The 24794-nt window shown below is 40.8% G+C and overlaps 2 protein-coding genes across 2 annotated transcripts in view; both read left to right on the forward strand.

Moving 5' to 3' along the window:
• The first annotated feature begins 1081 nt into the window (after window positions 1-1081).
• UPP1 (uridine phosphorylase 1) lies at window positions 1082-12629 on the forward strand. Its single transcript, XM_058026823.1, has 8 exons — window positions 1082-1125; window positions 3651-3716; window positions 6453-6570; window positions 7058-7216; window positions 8226-8340; window positions 8794-9003; window positions 10453-10599; window positions 12038-12629. The coding sequence occupies exons 2-8, from the start codon at window positions 3664-3666 to the stop codon at window positions 12175-12177; spliced, it is 942 nt and encodes a 313-aa protein (XP_057882806.1). The 5' UTR covers window positions 1082-1125; window positions 3651-3663; the 3' UTR covers window positions 12178-12629.
• Window positions 12630-20115: 7486 nt separating this feature from the next.
• ABCA13 (ATP binding cassette subfamily A member 13) overlaps window positions 20116-24794 on the forward strand; it is a 169025-nt gene continuing 164346 nt past the window's right edge. Inside the window, exons 1-2 of the mRNA XM_058032791.1 lie at window positions 20116-20184; window positions 24567-24660. Of these exons, the coding sequence (XP_057888774.1) occupies window positions 20116-20184; window positions 24567-24660 (163 nt within the window). The remainder of the gene's footprint in view (window positions 20185-24566; window positions 24661-24794) is intronic.

Below are 24794 nucleotides of genomic sequence, written 5' to 3' on the forward strand. Positions count from 1 at the left end.
AAAGATTTATTAATCTTTCTGCACAACTGAATTTAGGTCTTCGAAACCACCACAGCCAAAGAGACAGTGTCGAGCCTGGTATCGGCACTGGGTTAACCTGGATCTGACCTCTATAGCATCGGACACTACCCCGTTCATGAGAGCCGCTTCTTGTGGCGAGGTTTCATACGGTTTATTGTGCCCGAGGCGAAGGAGTCCAAATTTCTTTTGTTACTCTTCACATTCATCACTGTTTCTTTCAGTGTGCAGAGCTGGACAAAGATCGTCTCCAGGTGGAGAGTCAGCGTTGATGGGCTCCGGGGAAGCCGTGTATTCAGATATATAGTTCTGGCGTTGCTGGCTATCTTGATTGATGTAATCTGCAGGGCGATGATCGCTCTGAGGCAGTTTCCGACGACTCGAGATACCGATGATCATCGCCCTGGAAGCGTCTATTCTCACGCTAAAGCGTCGATTGTTATATCTTAGCCGCGTCCGGGAATTCTTTGGAATCTGAACAGACATCTGCTCTCTGGCCATAGGTGGTCAGAGACACGTTTCGGATTTTACAATCTTTGTAACATACACTCTTTAATAGCATGAATTATTTCTAACGTATATTACATCTGTATCTGTATCTGTACCTATATCTGTACCTGTACCTGTATCTGTATCTGTACCTGTATCTGTATCTGTATCTGTATCTGTACCTGTACCTGTACCTGTATCTGTATCTGTACCTGTATCTGTATCTGTATCTGTATCTGTATCTGTACCTGTACCTGTACCTGTATCTGTATCTGTATCTGTATCTGTATCTGTATCTGTATCTGTATCTGTATCTGTATCTCTAATCTCCATGATAAGGTCCTCCCGAAGGCCGGTGCCCTTGGCAGCAGCTCTCCCGCCGATGCCCGGAGCCCCGGGCTGCCCCCCCATCTCTCTCAGCATCACCGCCGCAGCCGCTCGCAGTGCCCGCCCCGGATCGCGGCGCTCCTTCGGCCTCCCCGGCGCGCAGGGAGTTAACGGGGCCCGGGGCGGGGCGCTGCCGCAGCTGGCGGGATGTGGCTCGGCCGGGATTCCCGCAGCCCGCCCGGAACAGCGAGCCGCTCTCCGCGTTTCCCAGCGACCGATCCCGCTGCCCCGGTGAGAAGCGCGTCCCGCCGAGCGCCCCGGCAGCCGCGGCCCGCTCCCGGGCGGATGGTGGGATGCCCGCCGTGTCTCCATCCCCGGACGGCGGGGGTGGAGGGTGGGCAGGGAAGCGGGGGCGGCGGGGGCAGGCGTGGGTCCGGGCGAGCGCTCCTTTCTGCCGGCGGATGGAGCCGCTTGCTCGGTTCGGTCTGCGGAGCCAGCAGCGAGGGGACCGGCAGGGTAAAATCGATTTTGCAGCTCTTCCTGATGATGGACGAACACTGAACAAGAGCTTTTCCGGCTGAAACCGTTGGCTGTGGGCTTCCTTCAAAAATGAGGGATGGCAGGGGGAAATGAGACATGGCAGTTATAGTGGGTTCTGCTTGGGTTTAAAGCACCAGTCTGAGGATTTCGATGCGTAGATGAGATATTAGGAAGAAATCTTTAACTCACTGTCTCGCTGAGTACGGTGAGACGCTGAAACACTTTGCCCAGGGAAGTTGTGGATGCCCCATCCCTGGCAGTGTTAAAGGACAAGCTAGATGAAGCGCTGAGCAATCTGATCTAGTGAAAAGTGCTCCTGCCCATGGCAGAAGGGGTGGAACCAGGTGATCTTTAGGGTTCCTTCCAACCCAAACCATTCTAGGATGTGCGCACACCTTAACACAGGCTGTGCCCATTCTTTATCTGAGCCCTGCTTGGAGCACATTATTGTTGAGCATCAGTTTTAACTTTGACTGAAGAAGACTGCTGAAACTTTTGACATGTCTGTAAAAATTTCCATTTGGTTAGACAGCGTGAGAGTTTTGTGGTTTTACATTAACTGGTAGCTTGTCAACAACTACCTGATTGCTGTCAGGGTCTGCCGTGGGGAAAGCTGCTTTGTGCTCGCTCCGTCCTTCAATTCCTGCCAAGGCACCTCCAGCTGGGTGCTCTTGAGGAGGGAGTAAGCTGGACCTTTGGACTGTCAGAACTTTGTTCTCAGCTTTTTGAAGTGTATTCACTTGTGTGCCTGTGTACCTTGTGTGCCCGTGTCAAGTACACCTGTGATTACTTAGGGTATCAGAACCCAGAACAATTAAAAATCTTGTGGATGCTTAATACTGTGAAAAAGAGATGGATTAATATCCTTGGTTTATTTGCAGCCATTTTTCTTCTTGCTACATAAAAATCACTTTCCTTTTTCTTCTTCCTAGCTTCTAACTCCTCTTTATCAGGACACGTGACGCTGCAGGAAGAAATGATGTATTTTTCCTGTGACGTGTGTGGTATGTGGTGTTGCCCAGTAGTAGCTGACTATACTTCATACCACTACAAGGAAGTGTTGTTGATTATAAATGCAACTTTTATACTTCCCTTCCTTGATCATAGATGGTTGCATACTTTTGGTATACCTAGTACCTGCAAATTTGGGTCTACTTAATAAAGGCTGATATGTTCAATGAAGAAAATGAATTGTCCTTATAAATTTTAATACATTTCCATTATTCAGTGGCTTTTAACTGGTAGGTCTCTTGTTCATTTTGTTAGGTTGGGCACACTTCATTAGAAAAATCACATATTATGTAATTCTGTTGCAAGATCAGTTTCTTCCTGTTTCCTTGTGGTGTAATCCTGGGGTTTTTAAGGATTACAGTCCTGTCTCTGTTATAATCTCTGTGCTGTCAGGCCCTTCTTAATGGAGGGTAGAGCAAAATGTTATGATTCAATACTTCCCATAACACATTCCCAGAAAGTACCAACTTCAGCACGTAGCCTTAGTCACTTCTGAAAATAATAACGAATTAATCATCCTATAATTATAATTCTGTCCTCGGACCAGCAGGAAAGCCTCAGTGATACATTTGTCTATTTAAATGTAAAGAAGAATGCAGCAGAGAGAAGGTTTTGCATATAGGTTAAGGTAATGGATCAGAAAAGAAGGTATTCAGGATAGAGGATAAGCTGAGAGCTGTGGCTTTTTGAAGCTGTGTTTTAGTTTCTGGCTCCTTGCTTTATGCTGGGGAAAGAAGTGCTCTTAAGGTCAGTAGGAGGAGTTTAATGAGGAGGATATTATGAGTAAGATGCTGTCTGGGCTTGGGTTTCAGGTGTCCGCCAGGTAGACCTGAGCTTTGGAGACCTGGAGCTGGAGGTGGAAGGGGAGTGAAGCTGGTTCAGCAGTCGCTGTTGTTGGCAGGTGTGGAGGAAAGAGGGTGAGTGATTTAGCAGTGAGACTTGCCTCTCTGTGGCTGGTGAATCTCCAGCTGCTCACCCCACAGAACAGAGGTAGTGGTGAGGTGGGAGTTGCAATAGCAAGGGATTAATTTAGGCTTGGGGGTTTGAAAGTGGTGATGCTCAGCTGTAAAAATTGTAGAGGATAATTTTGCTCTTTTTGCTCCAGTTATAAAAGCTGTAGTGTGGCTGGATTATTTGGGGAATTTAATATTCATGGTAGTTATCATCAATACAAGGTTTCTTTCTCTGTTAGTGCTTCCAGCTTTAGAGATGGGACTATTCTGATGCACTTATATATATATTTTTTTTTTTTAATATAATTCTAGGTATAATACATACATGGCTCCTGGTTCCTCAAATGAGAAGAAATCTGATGATGGACAGGCTTCAAAGTAAGATTGACAAATGAATTATTTTGTCCAAGTTTACACTTAAATTTCCTCCCCAAACTCATTACACACTCATTTAGTTTAAGATAAATTTTATGATACTAGTGCCAAGTATCCAGTAGCAGATCTTTTGACAATTGGATGCTTTATTGCTTTACCACACCTATACAGAGGACTTTGCTGATGAGCCATTTGAACTTCTCTCAACAGTGAATACTTCAAAGCAGGGTGATGTTTTCATTTATTTTTATTTTAATCCAATGAGCTGCTGAAATGCTGATTTTGGCTGCTGCTTCAAGAGTTCAAACAAATAATTCAATGTGTTTCTCTAATTCTTACTTTAAGCTTATTTTACTAAAACCTGCTACATGCTTCTTTTGTCTTTGGATTTGTATTTTACTTACACCCTTAGAAGTTGTAGGTGCTTTACAACAGATTTAGGGAAATAAATATTCTGCTCCTGAGCTTTGCATGCCAAGGATTTTTATCAAGCAAACTTTGCCTCTCCTGTTTTTATTTCTCATTTTACCCCAGGGTCCAAGTCTGCAATCAGATGTGTGGATTAGCTGAGCAAGTTGGTGACAGCCCCTCACTGTGTTGAGGCTGTGGGTCAGAGAATGCTATTGGTGGGCTGTGAGATGAAAAAGTGGAATATAGCTACTGATGATGAAGGAGGTTGTGCTTTGGCCAGGCACGAGAATAGTGGTGTTGGCACATATCTCATTAATTCCCTTGAACTTTTGTTAGAGGCCTTGCCTTTCCCTGATTTATTTCCTGGAGAGAGGCCTTTATTGCAAGTGTTAATTAAAAAAAATTTTTTTTTTCCCTAATCATAGCCTATCCTATTTGTATGTGACAACCATTCCAATGGACATCAGATACTGGATCTGCATTAGTGAGTGGCCCAGTAAATAAATGTAGAGAGCCCCACAAAACTGAACAGGAATAATTCAGGGGAGGCAACCTAGAAATTCTGCTAATATGAGCTGGTGAATTCCTAGGTTGTCTGTGTCTTCATGACAAGCCATAAACCTGCTCTTCAATTCTCCCTGAGTCAAACAGGTCTCTTGGAAGGAAGAACAAAGGCAGCCAAAGAATTTGGTTCCACTTCAGGCAGGATTTGTACGAAGAGAGGCAAATGGAGACCATGGGAGATGGAAGGGAATTCCTACTGAAGGGTGAATGGACTGGCTGCCTGGGTGGGCAGCTCTTTCTGTTGCTGAGGGTGATTGTCTGTGGTGGGCAGGGACAGATAGGGTGGGTTGGCATGACACCTCTTTCCTTGGTTGTGCAGCTGTTACTGGATAATTAATGATGCTGGAGAGAGACCATCAGGAACAGAAGAAATTGCTATACTCAGAATATCTGGGTTGGAACTATTTGGTTCTGAGGAACAGTTCAGTGACCTCAGCACGGGCATCTCGGCAAATGTAGATTTCCTTCATCCTGCATAGGTAGATAAGGCATAGGAAGTAATGGAAAGCATAGGTCCTTTCTGCCTTATCTCCCTTCTGGAGAGGCATTAGAAGGCAGATAAGATAACTTTGTGCCCTAGACCATCTAAAATAGTGCTTAACACCTCTGTTTAGGCTTCAGAGTTGTTCCTAAGTTGTCCTAATGATTTTTTGAATGAAGTCCAGTTGAAGTCTTTTGTTTGTCTCCTCTGACAAAGCAGTTTGAATTTGCTGAGCCATGCTGTGCCTCCACTGAGCCTTCATTAAATTATTAAGTCACCTTCTTGTGTCTGGAAGCTATTTACTGCTTGATTCCATCTCTCAGAAATTACTTTGAAGTACTGGCCAGTGTTCTGCTTAAGCTTGTTGACTAGTCTTTCCTACCTGTTTCAATTCAACTTTAAACATCAAGCACAGAAAGCAGACATTTTATAAATCATTCAGCTTGTTTAGTTAGTCCACTATTGAATTTTCCATGAATGTGATCCCACAGGCCAAGTAGTTCAGGTTTCCCTCCTTGTCCTGTCATTTGCCGTCTCTTCAGACAGATTAATTTTTATTTTTCTTTTAAGATGTGTCATTTCTTTACAAGAGGCACTTAGGAAGAAGTGAATTATTTTTACCTCTTCTTCTCTTTTCCTTTTTCTTGAATATTTTTTTTTCACTTCTATGGTTTTCTCCTTGCTTCAGATCTCCACTTTTGTCTTTTGTTTTTCAGATCCTCTGTACCCTTGTTATCAGTTTCATGCCATAGGGTTTTTTTCCTCCTGTCTGTATGACAGAGTAAGACAAAGTGTCAGAAATCTAGTTTGTGCTTGTCCATAAAGCCAAAATCATCCTGTCCTTCTCAGGTGGCTGACAGAGTTTCAGTCAAAACAGAGGTCAAGCTTTGCTTCTCAGCTTTGCTGTAGATTGCCTGTATAATATGGTGGGCTATTGACCATTCCCTGGTCCTGCTCCCATTGCTCTGCTCACCATAAAGACCTACTATGGTACCCAGTTTTAATACTATTTAAGAAAATAAGATAAAAATTAGATAAGGATTGCACTGTTGCAAATGCATCTGAACGTCTGTGCTTTTCTACAGCAATTTCATCCTGTGTTTCTGGATTTAGGGTTTCTTTAACACAATGTACAAGGAAAAAATGTAGAATAATTTGTATGTTTGGCATTTCCCAACTTTTGACTGCTAAATTTGAAGAATTGTCATCTGTTCAATGTTTGTATATATTCTATATATATTTGTATATATTCTATGTGTTTTACAATGCTGCTCTCGTGGTAGAGAGAATTTTATTCATCTCTGCAACCCTCACCTGGAGAAAATGAAAGAAGACATCCTGTACCATTTTGCTCTTGGGACCGGTACCCATGATTTTCCAGCATTGTTTGGGGATGTAAAGGTGAGATGCTTTGCTTTGTTCAGCAAGCCTGAGCTTTTCTGCAGAAGGTGAAAGTGTAGCTGCCTTCAGAATAAGACTAAATGTGTCAGCCTACTAGGAATACAAAAGGGGAAAAATTTTGTGGGTTCTTGTGGTTTTGCTATCCAACAGAGCTGAGGGTAATTGTTTTTGACTATCTCTTTTCATGCAGTAAAAAGGCAAATGTTATAGGGTCTATTCAGATAGCACTTTTGTTTGTTGGGTCTTCATATCAATATTTGTCTTTCATTAGTTTAAACAGGGTGAAAGCATTTGAGTCCTGTAGACAGCTGAGTTTTTCCCCATAATTCTTCTTCATGGCATTTTAGAATGATTAAGAGGAGCACCATATCTGGGGATAAATCTGTGCTAACTGAAGGCGTTTGCATGCTCACATTGTTCTTTGCATGTTCTTTGACACGCGGAATCACGCAACTGACTTTGTTTTGTTGAACCCTGTCCACCCCAGTTTGTGTGTGTTGGAGGAAGCCCTTCCAGGATGAAAGCTTTCATTGCCTACATAGCGGAGGAGCTGGGGCTCGGGAGCCCCGGGTGTGACTACCCCAACATCTGCGCGGGCACCGACCGCTACGCCATGTACAAAGTGGGGCCCGTGCTGTCCGTCAGCGTAAGTGCCTCCCTCCTCTGACACGGGACATGGGCCAGTTTTGATGCTGCTCAAAGCAGAAAATTTGAATGCATGTTTCTTTTAAATACTTCACAGTCCTAAACAGTCTGCTCAAAATAGTGAAGTCAGCTAATTAAGGATTCTTTTTAGCCGTTTTTTTTAAAAGGTAAAATCTCTTAATAGCTTTGCTCCCTCTTGCATCCCTTTTTCCTCAGTGTACAACTGAGGTGTTGCAGAAATGGCCTCACATATTTTTTGAGCAGTTCCTGTTGTCTCATCCTTATTTTGTACCCTGAAATGGGGGAAAAAAGTCACTTAGTGCATGTGGAGTATTGCGAAAATGTCTGTACCACACCCAGATCTATGTATCTGCAATGGCACTGTCAAATGTGCTTAAGAGTAGCATTCCATGGGACTGGTGCTGCCAACCCAGGTATGCATTTTAAAGAAATTCATAGCTTCAATTTGTAGATAGAATTACATGCTTCAATTGCAATTGCAAAACTGTAGTATTATTTTGCACCCTTTCTTGTAAGCTGTAATTATCAGAGTATTGTGCAAGCTAATGTGGATTTATATTTGCTGAATGTCAAGACTAAACCATGGTGTCTGTGTTTTGAAGGAAATTAGCTTAAATATTCACTAGCACTTCAGGTTGGTGGAAAATCAGAGGGGAGTTTTCTTGTGTTTAGGAAATGCTCCGTGATGAAGTGCTTTAGTCAGCTATAGGGAAAGGACACTCTATACTTGTGAGAATGTAAATGTTCTGTAATTCATGATTTTTGGAAATACTGTATTTCATCCACAGTCTGCCAAAGCTAGTAGGAGTCTATTTGTAGGCCCTTTCAGTATTCTTCTGTAGACCCAGAGGTTGGGGTTTTTTTGGGAGTGAGTTAGGTGGCATTTGGGAAAACAGCATCAGGCAGGGGATAAAGTCCAGCTGTTTCTTCCATATATATTTTGTGTTGTGTATGTGAATGTGGAATATTAATTTGTATTTCCTTTTCAGCACGGCATGGGCATTCCTTCTATTTCAATCATGTTGCACGAGCTGATCAAACTGTTGTATCATGCCAAGTGCTCCGACATAACCATCATTCGCATCGGCACCTCTGGTGGAATAGGTATTTCCCCTCTTGATTTCTTTCTTCCTTTCTGCAAACCAAAGTGTCTTTGCAGGAGGGTAAAGCATCTCTCTGCATGTAAGATACTAATGGTCAGAACAGTTTTCCACAGGAGATGCTTAATTTTTCTTTTGCAATTTTGAAAGTAAAGGCAATGTCTGCTTTTGCATAGGGAAAATGCACTTAAAGATCTGACAATGTCAGGAGAAGGACATTCCTGTCCTGTATGGAAGATATAAGAAGTAAGCGAAAAAGGAAAAAATTCATTATTTCAGAAATTATTTGTAATAATAAACTGAAGCAGCTAGGCATGGACAAAAAATTCTCTTGGTGGATTTAGAGGCAAAATCCTCACCTTTAAGATAAGCAGAGTTGGGTCAAGATGTATGTTTCATATCTGGAAACCACTAGTTAACTGCATTGTGAAGGGATATCTATTTCCTTTTGCTGCAGGTCTGGAGCCAGGCTCAGTGGTTATAACTAGGCAGTCTGTCGATGCCACCTTCAAGCCTCAGCTGGAACAGGTTGTTCTGGGAAAGACAGTAATTCGCAGCACCAACCTGGACGAACAGCTGGCTCAGGAGCTGATGCAGTGCAGTAAAGAAATCGGTCAGTTCAATACAGTCATTGGAAACACCATGTGCACTTTGGATTTTTATGAAGGTAAGCCTGGTGATAGACTAACAGAAGAATATTGGTAAGCAGCAATAGATAAATATTGAATAATATATAACATTAGCTGCCAGTTCACTAACAGAATGTGTTCCCTACTCTGGCTTGTCTCACAAATCTCAATTAACCTATTTTTTCATCTGCGTAAAATCAAGCATTGTACTTAGCAGTTGGCTGCATCAAACTTTTGATTTTGTGGAGATTTCTCCCCAGCTTTAATAGATCCTCTGAAGTACATATAGTCTACTATACACTTCTCATGTACCTGTCAGGTATATTTGTCACAAAATTTTGTAATTTATTGAAGCTTTTTAGGGGATTAGAGGAGTGGGAATTACTTGTGACTTGTTTAGGGTTGGTTTTCTTTGCACTGGTTAAGTACCTAAAGCAAATATTTTATGAAAAAAGAGTTGGAACTTGTTTTAGTTTGAGCAAAGCAGTAATCAGACAACCAAGATAAGTTGCTGAGTTGTGTCAGTGCAGCTATGTAGGAGACACAAACGGACAAGGCCTGTTTTGGACAAACATACAGGCATTCAGGTGCTTTTCTGATCTCCCAAATCTAGATGTTCATTCAGAAACCTTGTGAGAACAGACTGTAAGTGGCACCTCGTCCCACTTTCTCTGTCTGCTGCTGAGTAGGTGACAAATGATCTTCTTCGATGTGCTCCAGCTTGGGCAGAAGCACACAGTGTAAGTTTGTGTATCTCAGGCACCAGCCACAGGTGCAAGCAACACTAAAAAAAGTGTCAGGGATGTTTTCAACTCATACAGCAAAAGCTGAGAACAGGATTGAGGACAAAAATTTAGGAGTACATCTCCCAAACCCAAGAAGAGGCTGAGTAAAATACAGTGCATTTCAAATCTACTGCACTTAGCCTCCTGCTGTCTTGTCTGTAGGTGATGTTCTTGAATAATTTGAGAAAATTTTTCTCAAAATTTACAACAGTATTAGCTAGTTAGCTTAAAAGACTCTACATCTCTTACTTTGGAAAGTCTCTAAGTAATAAAATGTTCATTCTTTTAAGGTAGAAACAGGACAGCATCTTTAAGCCTGGTAGTTTTATTAGACAGCGATTAAACATATTAAAAATGCAGCTCTTCCACACAACTTAAAATTTCTTGTGGAATTTTGGTACTTGTACGTGTGGGAATGTACAACATACATTTTCCTGTTTGTGAATTTAAGAATTGAAGCTGAAGAAGACTAATTAAGTTACCATGATTCACCAATTACCACTAAGTTACCATGATTATAAAGAATACAAATAATATGTATACACTCTAGCAATAGCTAAGAATCACTTTGTCCTATTTGTCTTATGCACAAAAATAAAGTCGTAGTAAAAGCTGAGCACTGTATGGAGGAGACTGTAATAACTGGGTGTTTTCAAAATTGAATTTGGTCTGTGATTTCATCACTCTGAAATTACTTTCTAGGACAGGGCAGGTTGGATGGTGCAATCTGCTTATATGATGAAGAAGAAAAGCTGCAATATTTGAAGAATGCTTATGAGTCTGGTGTGAGAAACATTGAGATGGAGTCTTCTGTATTTGCTGCAATGTGTAATCTCAGTGGTGTCAAAGGTAAACTAACTTAGTCACTTTATCCTAGGTATAGGAAATTTTCTGTATTGCAGGGGGTTTGTGGCTAAAAACTGCAAAGGAATGTTTACATACCTTCTGCACGTATACGTATAAAAGATATTTCTGCCTCTAGTTTTGTTTCTATCATTTTTTTTTGATTTGCGTCAGTTTTGTCACAACTTATCATAATTCCTCATGCAGTTTTTACACAGTTTACTTCTGTCATTTGCTATTTCAGCCCATGGCAACCATGTAAATCATTAAAGTACGTAATTACCCTATGACATTCATTTATTTTCTCCAGTTAGCTTTGAAGTTTACAGAAAGCAACTGCTTAGTTCAAGCTATCAGATGTTTCTCAGATCTGTATATATGTAACTATACTCAGTTTCTATACTTTCATATCAAATGGAACACATAATTATTTTCTGTAGACTTAAGACTATGATTCTTAAACAGTTGAAGATTTTTAGTAGCATCATGAATAAACCATTCCAAATCATAAAATGAGTTAAATTTTTTTTAATGCATGCTAAATAAAAAAGGGATATTAAAAATATAATACAGTATCTTTCTTCTTACCATATTAACTGTCTTCTCTCACTTTCCTTAGCAAGGAATATGCTGATTTAAAACACTGGTGTTTCTCAAACTCCTTTTAGATTGAGGAAGTCAAAATGATGAAATATAAGCAAAAAAGCCAATGGTTATATCAAATACACTGAGTTCTTACTGGCTTGAAAGGGATTAAAAACTCAGCCAGTACTATCCCTGAGCAATTCAGGATGCCTTTGGCTGTCTCTGCTTTGTAGGTCTCTAATATGTATTTACTGTTGGTGCTCTGCAAATTGCCACTGGCAGAAACCCCAGACAGAGCAGAGTTACAGGGTTGGGTGACAGACCTGAGCTTGAGTGAAAGGAGGGGTTTTGCCTTTGGGGCTCTGATGGCTGAAAGGCAGCACGTGAGCCTGAGATGATCCTTGGGGTCCTCATGTGCTTGCAGTGTTCCCTGTCCATGAATGTGGAGGCAGCTTATCTGCTCCTTCCTGAGGGATGGCACTTCAGCACAGGCACTCAGGGCAGGACTGTGGCTCTGCTGGAACCTTGTGCCAGGCACTTCCTGCCAGCCATGTCCTGGGCACTTGTGAAATGTACTTCCTATCAAGGAAAACAGGAATTGTGATATAACAATAAGTGTCTGCAGCTGCCTGAGAGCTCTGCCTTTATTAGTGTAGCAAGCGGTTCCCTTAAACTATTTCTACCTTGTGTCATCCACAGCATGCTAGTCCCCTAGCATCTCATGGAATACTGCACACTTTTTTGGGGTTTGTTTTCTCTTGTATTTCTGTTCTTTAAATTGTTTGTTCAAATGCTTATGCTTTTGGACTGTAAAACGTAAGAGTGTCGTTCCTAACTAACGCTGTCTTTTCATTTCTAGCTGCTGTAGTGTGTGTCACTCTTCTGAACCGACTCGAGGGGGATCAAATCAGCAGCCCACACGATGTCCTGGTGGAGTACCAGCAGAGGCCGCAGAAGTTAGTGGGATATTTCATTAAGAAAAGTCTTGGGAAAGCATGAAATATCCATCTCATGTTGTAGAGAAGGAGAAGGCCCTTGTACAGTTCTGGTCACGGTTATGACTTCTGTGCATTGCAGGTCTTCTGCCTCAGAGTAACTCACAGCATTCCGTGTGTCAGTGGAAGTTAATCATTTATGTCGCTGCTCTTTGGGAACTGAATGTGCTGAAGGACTTCACTTAAGGTTTGCTTAGTTATGCATTGCTGGATAGAAAACTCACTTTTCTGAGAATTGGAAAGCAGATCTGTTGTGAAGGACAAGGCTGTGATAAAACATAAAAAAAACTATTTAACTCTGCTGTAAAGGAAAAACTAGAGAGAAAATCAAACTTTAGGGCCAAGTACATGCATACCAGCAAATTAATTTAAAAATTTGAATAATTTTCTTGTTCTTATAAAAAATTATATAAGTTATAACTGTCTTTGTTGCTTCACTTGTAAATAAAACTTTGAGTGAATGCAGTTTTTTTTTTTTTGCAGAATTTGACAAATAAACAATACTATTTTCATATATTAAAATTTCATGAAATTGCAAAGTGTGGGACTGAAGTTTCTAACCATTAAGGACTTGACACTGAGCTGTTGAATGGCTGTACTGCCTCAATATCAATCCAGCAATATTTTAACTAAAGAATTGAATCAATACCCAGGAAGTATTTATGCATTAAGTAATTTTGCATTAAGGTATAGTAATCTTTTGCTGAAACAAGACTCCTGCTTATGAAGAGGAACCAAAGGCATTCAGGAGATGCACAGCATGTTCACAAGCCTATATTGTGGTAGCCCTTTTCTTTTCTTGCTTTTACTTTGTTTCTTTTTTTTTTTTTTTTTTTGAACTGATATTCATCTCCATTCTCAGGATGTAACACTGACTGTTGGAATGGTTCTCAGTTTTTCTGAAGAACTGGAGTATACCTCTTAGTGGTACATGCCATCAAAATCCCTTCTGCAATTGCAGTTTTTTTCCACTAACATTGGCCTAAGTGTTTGGGATTTTTTTTTTTTAATCATACTCCTTACTGCTTTGCTGCTGTGGTTTGAATGTAAGTACCCGGTCAGTTAAAGAAAATGTGCTTGTCTCTTCTTCTTTTTTTTTCTTTTTTTCTTTTTTCTTTTCCTTCTTTCTACTGCAGTGGGGGACGGTCCAGTCCTAGAGGGGTCACAGATCAAAAAGTCTGAATAAACTCTCAGAACACCTGTGGCTGACCCAGCAAAATGAGATTTTCTCTGTGAGGATTGCAGTCTACAATGCTGTTAAAAAGCACAAGAATTAGAACTGTAAGAGAGGGATGTTAGTAGTAGGCACAGTCACCAAGTGACAGAGACTGGAAACAATGTGATGAAAACATTAAAAAAAGAAGGGTGACTCATGAACAGGAAATTTCCAATGAGGATCAGTCTCCCTAAATTTGATGAGTCTTTAAGCTGGAAAACATATTAGCAACTTTTACAAAGTTACAATCTAGTCTTCTGTTAATTTTAAAGCCACATTTTCTTATTTATGATCAGGATCAGAGAAAATCTTTTTTTCCCTAAGCTTAAGGCAAGGAGAGAAGTGGGAATGGCTCCACATTTTGTTTGAACAGTTTCTCCTTTATTAAAAAAAAAAAAAAAAAAAATTCTGTGTTTAACTATGCCTGGTGGTTGCCTAGGCATTGTGTGAAGTCTGTGAGGCCCTTTGGGAAACATGCAACAAAGCACATCTTTTCTCTTCAAGGTCCTGTTCTCAAAACAGCAACAAGGAGATAAAAAACCAGATCATGTTAGTGCGTGCTGCACTTTATGATGAAGGAAGTCTTACACCAGATTGACTGGCATGGGTTTGGACGAGACAGTTTTCTATTGTATAAGAAATTCTTAAGAAGAAGTATCTAAAGAGACAAAAAAAAAAAAAAGCTTTACCTAGAAAACAAACACTTAATGTCACTCTGTGAAGCTCTGGGGAAGCATGTTACTACAGTTGTCCTGGAGGTATGAATCTAAAATGATGTGATTTGTCTTTTTAAAGGAAGAATAGAGTGAACCTGGAAAATTGTTAAAAAGAATTATTTTAATAGTGTGTGCTGTCAAATGAAACCAAAAAGTTTTTGTATTTACAGTCAAATTATGTAGGCGCTTCTATTCTGAGAACTCATATGAAAACTCTTATGTACTGTCTGCTAAAATACAAATGGTCTTGTGGCCTGGCCAAGCTGGAGATAAGGCTCATGCATTCATGGGATGAGGCAACTATTGTATTAAATCAATAGCCAAGACCCTGGCAGAAGCCTCTGAAAGATGAGCCATTAACCTTTTGCCTGTATGTCCTTCCTCCTTCCCACTGTTCCTTAGGACACTGTACATTTCTTTCTTCTGGGCTTCCCACCACATGGAGTAAAGGGACATATGAAAGCTTAAAATTAGAAATCAAAGGATACCAAGTATCCTCCTGCTCCTGCTGTTCCCTCTCCTCTGATGCTGTGTTCCTAATGCAGGAGGTCACTCTACAGACACATCTGACATGCAATAAAATACCTTTCCTGACTTCAGAGGAAACTTGCCAGAATGTTACCCTGATAAGAACAATTGTATTTTCCCTTATGACTGCAACTGGACAGGGAGATAAAGAAGTGAGTCACTTGTGTGTATCCGGCCGAGAAGTTACCTTCCTGTAGGTTTCACAGAGAGTTATACAATATTTACAGGTTTTATATGCAAGTCAATTGTTCAATATACCCATTATCATTCTTTCTATAGAACATGAATCAGGATTTGGAGTGGTGATATTTTAAAAAACATATATGGCATTACATATATGTTCAATATTACATAATGCAGTGTCTCCTAGTAGATTTACAAATTCTGCAAACTCCAGAAACTCATTTCAAATCAAGGGCCTGCTGTGGTTCTCTGTGCCATCCTGTACCTAGCAAAATACTATACAACCCATTTAATCCAGGGTTTAGAAGGGATAAAAGCAAAGAAGGAATGCATAAGATATGAATACAGTGGAAGCAGGAAGAGAGAAAAAAGTGGTTCCTACCAATGGTTTGTTCTGTGATTCATGGTGCTCTGGCCTATTCCTACCATTTTATTAAAGAAATGGTTGAGATCATAATGAAGACAGGCTATAATGCAATGGTTTTACATTTGCAAGAGATTGAAAAATAGAGCAGGAACTCAGACAGTGACTTCAAGGAGTGCATTTTTATTTTTGGCATCTTGGTATGTTTCAGAGAAGGATTTTCTTTAAAGGAAGGTGTGAGAAATTCTGAAAAGGAACATTATGGAATGACCTATGTGCAAAAGTGGTTAGACAACAAATTTTTTGACCTGTCCTTTAAAAACCAAGTTAAATAATTTGATAATTTCAGTATTTCTTGAAAATATATGCATGCAATAAGCAACACATTTTTTAAACATTCTTCTTTGTACAGGATTTTGCAATGTGCAATGTGTAACAGAACTGGATTTTTTTCAAGTCAGGATCTCAATATATACTCCTAAATAAAATGTTATATGGTTGAATCAGGGGTGGTTTTAATTTCCATTGTCAGGACAGGTGAAAGAAAACCAAAGCAGCAAACTGGGCTTTGGGGATTGGATCTGCATGCAACAACTCAATACAAGAAGGCACAGTAGTGTGATTTGATGTTACTGTTATAGTTTGCTACAAAATGTTGAGGTCTTTTTTTCCTGAAAGTTTCTCAGTCTTTGAGTGACTAAAAGTAATGTTTTATCCTTCTAAAATAATTACCATTTAATATTATACTCCAGAGTATGGAAATTGGATTAAATTACAAGTCCAGTCTGCTGAAGAGAAAGGAGGTTGCTGAAAAGAGCAATATAAAATCTGAAACTCTGTGGTACAATAATAGAAGAAAGAGTAATGCTGACAGGTACAGTGCTTTTGCTTGGGCTACAAACAAAGTGAAGCAGCAGCAAAACAGACAAGAGCTGGTTTTACATGACACATGAGCCTGATTCCAGATGCTTCTTCTTGGTGCTGAGCTTGCAGCTGTGAGAAAATTTTCAATTTCCTATCAGTCTGTAATTTTATGAGAGAAAACTTCTTAGAGCTCCCCAGAAGCTCAAACTACCAGCCTCCTTGGGAGATTGGGTCTGTTTTGTTGGTTTAACACATAGCTCCATTTTAATCAGCCCCATTATTTGACCTGGCCCACAACTAACATTTTTCACCAGGCCCCAAGTTTGCACACAAAAGGCGTCTCCCAGGAAAGATGCTACTAATTGATGCCATCCTGCAGGCACTTTGTCTGAACACAGGTCTGGCCCATGTAAATATTTACAAGTAGTATTCCTATTAATGTTAAAAGGAAAGCCTTGTGATCACTTAATAAACCTTCTGAAAGAAGTGGTGGGTGGTGAGAGGAAAATAGGTTCCTTTGCCAGATTCCCAGCCATCGTTCTCACATGATTTGACTGCATTCCTGTCCATACCAAACAGTATTGTTGGCTCCCAGGCTTCAACCTATTTAACATATGAAATTATGTTTCTTTGAAAGTGCTTGCCAGCCTACTCTAATTACATTGGATTAAAACTCCAGGCTAGACGTGGCGTGTTGATGGTATGATATTATAAAGCAGTCAAGTTTTAAAGCCAGAACTGGATGCTGGCAGGAGCTTTTCTGCCTTTTCAGCTCCAGTGATTTTGGATAACTTGTATATTATAAAAGTAATGTTTTGAGTTAAAACTGAGGCAAAGCCTGCTAAAGATAAGCAGAAGCAAAAAAAGGGCAGGTCACCCTGCCTTGTACTTACTCAAAGACCCAATTCTGAGCCTGTTTTTATTTCCATTCCAGAAGGAGTGAGTGGAGCACATGATGAAATCCACACCTTTCTAATTTGCCCTGCAATAACTCAAGACGTTTCTGTTGACTACAGCCACTTTGTCAAGGAACCCCGAAAACATTCAGTTAATATACTTGTTGTTTATAGCAAAATAATTATATTGTTAATATAGATTTTTAAGGCTGGTACTTGCACAGGATACTACTTGATGCTCTCCTGATGAAACCTAAGGATTCAAAAGAGCTTCCAGGATGGCAGCAATATAGCTGATCCATCTTTCCAAAAATATTTATTACTCCTTTGATATTTTCCTGCCTCTGTGTTTCATTTTCATATTATATCTTTTGTGCCAAGGGTTTGGTTTGGGGTTGGGGGGTGATGGTTTGATTTAATAATTCTCATATTTCTATGACATTCAAAATAATACAATCAAGCTCATAGAATCTGTGTCTTCTAAAATTACTTTTAGAAGAAATTTCCCAGAATGTCACTGCAGCGATTGTTCTTGGTGGAATGGACATCTTTTGCTTTCCTAAACTTCATTCTAGAAAAAACAGGTCTGCCATTGGAGGACACCAAAAGAGTGTCTCCAATTCAAAAGATTGAATTTCTATAGGTAGTGAGAGACTTCTCTAATGAAGTAAGAGACAAATGAAGTCAATGTAACTTGATGGTGAAAGGTGTTTTTTGGTTGAGTGTCTTATACAGCAGAATGGGGAGTCAGTAGTTCATTAGTACTGGACACTAATTGCATACAAAATAGTTGGTTCTGTGAAAATAGTATGCCACATTTATGAGAACGTAATTATATAGAGCATAATAAATTAACACATCACAGTTGGATGGGCAGAGATTTTGCAGAAAGGCTTGTTCAAAATAATTTGGCAGATGATTCATGCAAGCTGCTTTAGCTCACAGGCTTACAGACAGGAGCTGTCTTCTGTATCAGGTGCTTAGATAAGGTGCATGTAATTCATTATGCTGAGTAATTTATAACTTCCTGCAAATCACATTCTATAGATTCTGCTCCCTGGCTTTCCAGAACAGTTGTATTAATTAATTAACTAACAGTATTTCAGTTTTAGTTTCTGAAAAATATTTGTTTAAAAATGCATACTTCTGCTGTGCACAGAATCTGCATCACTGCTATCACAGAATGTCACCTTTGATCCTAGCAGGAAGAGTGACTGTCCATGCTCTGAAATATCAGGCATTTTAGTACAGCTTGGCTGAAAGCAGAAGTGCCACCCAAGTGTGAGGTGGAGCTCCTTGGTAAGGTATTAGTTAATCCTCACTCAAAGGCACATATGTGCTTCAGGTCATTCAGGTAAACATTAAACTATTTGGTTTTTTAGTATGTCCTGAGGACTTTCACATTTATATTTGAACTAAATGATTACTTCAGTAGTTTTTCAGTCTCAGAGCAGAGGATATAAAAGGAAATGCCACCATATTTGAGAAATGAAGGTGTTGTGCTCTGCCATGACTTCATCTGTGATTTCTGCTTTTTAGGGAGGGGATTTTTACCAGTATGTAAAATTGATGAATTCAGGACACCTACTTAGTCTGTTTTTTTCTCTATTCCTTGAACCATGGAAAAGAAAAAATTAAACCAGAAATTTGCACCATTTCAAATAGAGACATTCTAACAGACTAATCAGTCAGTTTCCCAGGAAGTGGAGTAACTAAGTTTAGAATGTGCTCTGAAGGGCCAAAACTGATGCTGGGTGACCCAAATCCAAAGCCCGGGAAAGGGAAGCTAAGGCACCAAACACTAGCTGATCCTCATCCCATAGAAACTGGCACAACTAATTAGACCTGCAGATCTGCAGTTCTCCATTGCAGAAGTAGCAGATTTATTAACTTTTAAAATTGATGCCTTGGCTTAAATCTAATGGAAGTTGGATTCCTCTTTGTTGGCTTCTGTATCCAAAAACTTTTTATATTTTGAGGGATTTTACTCTTAATGGGGAAAAATAGCTGTGGATTGTTAGGGTGTGTCTTTCATTCAATAGGAATATATTTGTAGAAAGTGCAGTGATGCAATTTACTCAGCAATAATAAGAAATTAAGAATATTTGTTCAGGCATCATTCTGTCCTCTGTGTGTGTGTGTGTATGTGTGTGTGAATCATTACTGAGATTATAGGTGGTTTGAATTACCTCATATAATGGCTGTATTGTGTGTCTCTGTTGACCATAAGAGAGAGCTTTTGGGGATCAGATTCATAGGCAATTCATTTGTGTAGAACAAAAAAAACCCCAAAAGTTTACTCCTCTACTCACAGTGTTATTCCTGGTGGGTAGGGTGGTCATCCTCTACATCCCCAGATTCTTGCTGGGTCCCCCACTGGCTCTGCTACCACAGGTCTGCACACTCTTCCCTTCTGCAGAAGGAATTGCTCTCCCACCTCTTTGCTGAAGGAACTGCTGCTGTAAGACTGATTTTCATCCCAGGTGGCGTGTGGCAATTAATTAACAGATATTTTATTGCTGGAATATTCCCCCTCTATGTAGGTAAAGGAGAATGAAATTTCAGACATACACCCTCCAGAAGAGAAAATTCAACAGTCATCTGATGATGCATTGGTACCTCTACAGTGCTAGATGTGAACTTATAACGATGTTCTAGAAGCAAACTGACATTTTTAGGGCTATGTCGTGAAACAGAGTTATTTTCCTATTTATTTTCCTCCTATTATTTTTTTTCAAAAATATAAGCATCTGCAAACAAACAGACATAAACACTAAAGTGACAGAGAGTCACAAAACTTTGCAAAAAGATAAATGTGTGTTACATATGCTTTCCCCACCCCTTCATTTTTTGCATCCATTTTTATTCCAGAAAAGTAGAAACAAGTGCAGAATGTATGCTGTGGAGTAAAGCAGCCTGAAGGCATTTCTATGAACCCATCCCCTTACTGTTCATTGCACTGAGAAGAAAAACAGAAAGATGAGATTCCTCAACGAAAGCAAAACAAGACGCAGAAACATAATCTCATCTTTTCTGAGGAAGCAGGCAAATCTCCTGCACTATTCACCAGTGCTGGAATTAATCAGCTTCTGAATAATACGTTTGGACTGCTTGGTGAGATGATTCTGAGTTAGAAAGTCCACTCTGCAAGTGGGTGAAGGAAAGAAAAGAAGATATGGGGAACGCTATACACCAATTCAAGGCTCTGTTCTGGAAAAATTGGCTCTGCCGTGTAAGGCAACCGGTGAGTGCTTGGAAATAATTTTAAAAATTGAATATTTAAATATTTTTAGTACCTGGAAATAATAATATTAGTATTTAGTATTGGAGAGAGTGTGTCTATTGATTTTCCCTTTTCACTGCAGATTGTTAAGGACAGGCTGGTTGCAAGTGGTTCTTGTTTTGCCTTTTGTTACCTAATTCTTGAAAACACTAGCAGAGAATATGTTGTTTTAGTTCTAAAATGGCTGAATACAGCATTGCTTCCCAATTTGAAAATGAGACAAATGTCATAAAAGTTTTGAAGAGCCACTTCTTATCTTTTAATAAACATTAGATACTAGCAGTGCTGGTTAGCAGTGGCAAGGGAAAAAATCAATTTTCTTCACATTACAGGTTCTTATAAGTAATAAGAAAGCTTGCATGACTGTGATCAAAGTCTCGATAGAGGGAATGTATTGTGTATTAAAAATTGTAAAAACCTCTACATTTCCTTTTTTATCTGCTCTCCAAAGCCTAATTTAACCTTTCCAATTCCAATATGCAAAATTATGTGGCAGCTGCTTCAACAGAAGTCAAAATTAAAATGATGAAAATTAGATGTCTTTTACCTTAACTGTGATGGAAACAATCTTTTAGGATAGAAGGAAGTGAATCTTCTCAAGTGAGAGAACGTTTTTGTGGGGAAAAAAGGTCACTTCAATTAATAGTTTCACACAGATTTCACTTGTCTAGAAAGACGTGAGGATTTGCAGTGAAGCATGTTGGCTGCTTTGGATAGGATTCTTTCAATTAAATAAGCACACAGCTTTCAGTTTTAGAAATATTTAGCCTCAATACAATAGTGATTTAGAGAGGGATTTCTTCCTCAAATTAATGAAAGTGATGTTTTCTAATATAAAATATACTTTTGGGGGAAGGATGCTGTTGGTCATATTCTTCTCCATGCCTGAAGATTTCTTATGTTCAGTCGGGGTGCATCAAGTGGCTTCTCTGTATCTCCTGTTTTCCTGCATGTGGATCTATTTCTCCTCTTGTTCTGTGTGGTGTTCCCTCATATATTTCTGAAGGAATTAATTCATATAAGTAGTAAGTTTGTCTAATTGATAGATTTCCGGAATTGACAACTCAATGAGGAGCAGACTTCTCCAAGCCAGGAATTACAAGGGTGATACAAAGCAAACTTCGTTCTGCCTGTTGAGAGGCAGAAGCTGCCCTGGGGAACTTGCACAAGCTCCTTGTGTGCTGTTGTGCAAGCTCTGAGCTGTGAGCTCTGAGCTCCATCTGCAGTATGGGAGGAGAAATCCAGGTGCATTGTCCACCTGCACAGAGGTGGTGAGACCCTTGTGAATCTGAAAAGAGAAGCACCTCCTGAAAGATCTGATGTGCTTCAGCTCTGTTCCAAATCATATAGATCTGTCTGGATAAGACAATTTTCTCCTCATGGCTATTTATCAGCAGCTAGGGCTGGAAGAGAAGTGAGAGAAGTTGAACTACCCAAGTGTCCTGAGTGCCATGTGACATTAGTCCATATTACACAGTGAAGCGTGCAGGGGCTGTGACAGATGTGTGAGTTCTGTTAGGAACAGTACTTGTGACTGAAATTCAGGCTGGCATCAGCACCTTCTATCAACATGATTCAAAGGCAGGGAAGGCTCTTTTGTACATTTTCACTTGTTGGAGTTTGAAATTGCAGTTGTGCCAAAGACACATTCGCATTTCTGTTTTCAGAAGTTTTTACTTCAGAACTACAGATTCTAGAAGCTCAGGAGATACTCACTACCAGGCAAATATACTACTCTCATTTTCTATCACTGCATTTCTTAACTTCTGTTTAAATAATGTTTATTGCCATCCAAATTTGTAGCTAGGTAAAGGATGAAATGTGACTCCCAAATTCTGATGCCCTAATTTAGAGGACAAATGGTATTAAAACCAGATGATTTTAATCAGCTCTGTTACCAAAACTCACCATTCCTCCAAGGCGCATCTCCCCAGAATGTCATGAACGCTCAGGCTCCAGTTCCCCTCAGTGCCTGGGCAAAGCAGCTGTGCAGGGACTGCAATCCTGCAATGTCACAAATACTCTTTCCTTGGACCTTCTGTGGGTACTTGTCCTATTTGAACACAAGTAAGCCTTATACAGCAGCATTATTTTAACATGTTTACAACAAATAACTTACTTCTTAAGATCAGTTTTGCATGCTTAATGCCTGCAGCATGCTGGTGGTTCATTGTGTCCTCCAACCTGTTGTTTCCTCTGCAGTTGCCTTATCAGTTCTTATCCCAAATTCCTGTCAGCAGGAGCAGCAGTCCCTATCCAAGCTGAACCCTCCTCTCATGGACTATGCCAGAGATGGCAGGGTTGTGTTTGACCCTCATTCCTGGCTCAGCCTTAGCCCTGGCTCACCTTGGAGGTCTTGGATCCCAGCAGAGCCTGCTGCCTCCCTGGGGCACTGCTGGCCAGGCCCTTCCCAACAGGGGCCCTGCGGCCCTGGCACCCTCCTGGCTCCCTGCCCTTCAGGAGCAGCTGGCTCGGCTATGCCCTGCAGCTGGGCTTGTCCTCAGCCCCGAGGTGGCACCAGGGAGCCCAGCCTGGGCTGGGCCCTTTCCTTATAACCCCTCCCACCTGAACTTCTTGTGGGTCCTTCCCCCAGCCACTGACTGTGGGCTCTTATGGTGGTGGTGTGTGCCCCCAGGGACAGCTGGACTCTGCTGGGCAGCCTGGTGACATCCCCTCCCAAGTGTCCTCTGCAGTGCCCCTTCCCTCAGCCGCTGCAGCTGGCTCCGTTCCCCACAGAGAGCCCAGGAACATTCTGCAGCAATGGCTCTGCTCCACAGCAAGGCCCTCCATCTGATCCCAGGCAGGAGGAATGGGGATGAATATGCCAAGGAGGGGAGGATGCTGTCAGGGCTCTGGGCCTCTGCTAAGTTTAATGACTCTGAGCAGCCCAAGCCAAAATTGGGTTTCTGTGCCCTCCTGCCTGAGAGAAGTCAGAGTCATACTGCTCTCTGGCTCAGCCCTTGTGCTTGGCCACTGTTTGGCTTGACCTGCTGTGACATTGACCGAGGATCTGGACTCCTGGTTAAGGCTGGCTGTGATGGCAGGCCTTGTTCTGCTCCCCTTCTGGGCTCCCTGGGATGGGGACCCTGCCCTGCTGGGTGGCACTGTTACACAAAGATCCCTGCACCCTGGGGAGCAGCTGGCCCTTGCTGATACCTGAAAGATTGAAATAACCATCTCTACTTTTATTAGATTGGCTTCTGTACTGTTTTGAGTGTGATTGGTTTAGATAAATGGTGATTTCCCTAAATTTCAGGAAACCTTTAGTTCCTTGTCTCATGTCCAGCACGTATGTCCTTCTCTACAGGGAAGACTCAGCCACTGGATATTGTTCTTATGTTATGGTTCTTAGGGATTTTTCTGACATGCCTAAGTTTACTTCTGTGATGGGATTCGGTTCAACTCTGGCAGTTTAGAAATAAAATCCCCTGTATGCTATAGAAAAGTTAACAGCCCCTAATGGGAGACCTTCAGTGCAGCTGTCATTTCTACTGTGTTTCTGTCCCTATTCACACTTTCCTAATGCTGTTATCAGTGAATCTAGGAGCCTTTTGAAACTTGGCTGAATGGCTGTTTCCTCCTTTCTGCTGCTGAAAATTGGCACAATTGCTTTTCTTGGTGTTTCTTTTTCTTCCTTCCAATCCATTTGAGAGTTTGTGCCCTCTCTGCAGAGGCATGAACGTGCTCTGTGTATGTGCACTCTGCTCAGAGAAGACAACATTCAAAATCTGAGCCCTGCTGCATGTTGGCTTGTGTGCCTTGTCCTTGTGGCCCTGGAAATGGGAACACTGGGATATGAGAAGTGTGGCTGTGGGCAGCCTCAGCCCTGTTAGTTTGGTCTCACTTGGTCTTCCCTCCTGGAGATGGCAAGAGTGGCTTTTGGAGAGTATTTGAGTCCAGGTGGCAGAAAGTGTGTAATGGCAGCAGCCAGGGAGTCAGGGAAGGACAAAGAGGTATCTGCCAGGAAGGGCTCAGGGGACCATGAAGAATTTCACCAAGGTACAAGGATGCTGCTGGCATCTTAGGAGGCTCAGGTATGGGAAAGTTGAAGGTCACCATCACCACCTTGCCAGTCTTTGTCTTGACCTGAGGAAAATATCTACAAACAGTATAAACTGAAATAAAAACTACTTTTCTGTTCTGAAAGAAGTGTATTTCACAGAGTTATAAGGATTTAAAATAGAAGTTTCAGTTGTTAGTTGCTTTAATGGTCTTGTTCTTCCTTAAATAGTTGTTGGGAGGATATTTATTGTTTTTATTATAAAGTAAATGACATATGAATTTCAATGATTTGTTCCCAAACCCTATGTTCTATAGACTGATGTTCTGATTTTCTTCTTCAGGTCCTCTCTCTCACTGAAATACTGTGGCCGTGTGTACTTTTCTTGATTCTAGCTGCCATCCGCTTCCAGGAGCCCCCAAAATACAAGGAAAACTGTAAGTTTTGCTTTGCTTGTGTTCTATTTTGGTTGCCTCTACTTGTAGAAGTATTTAGCAAACACTAAACACATCCTAGAAGGGGGAGTTAAATGCAGTGGAGTCAATGAAAGAGTCCTACAGTGGGATTCAAT

The sequence above is a fragment of the Melospiza georgiana genome, chromosome 1 (assembly GCF_028018845.1).
Source record: "Melospiza georgiana isolate bMelGeo1 chromosome 1, bMelGeo1.pri, whole genome shotgun sequence".
NCBI classification, from domain to species: Eukaryota; Metazoa; Chordata; class Aves; order Passeriformes; family Passerellidae; genus Melospiza; species Melospiza georgiana.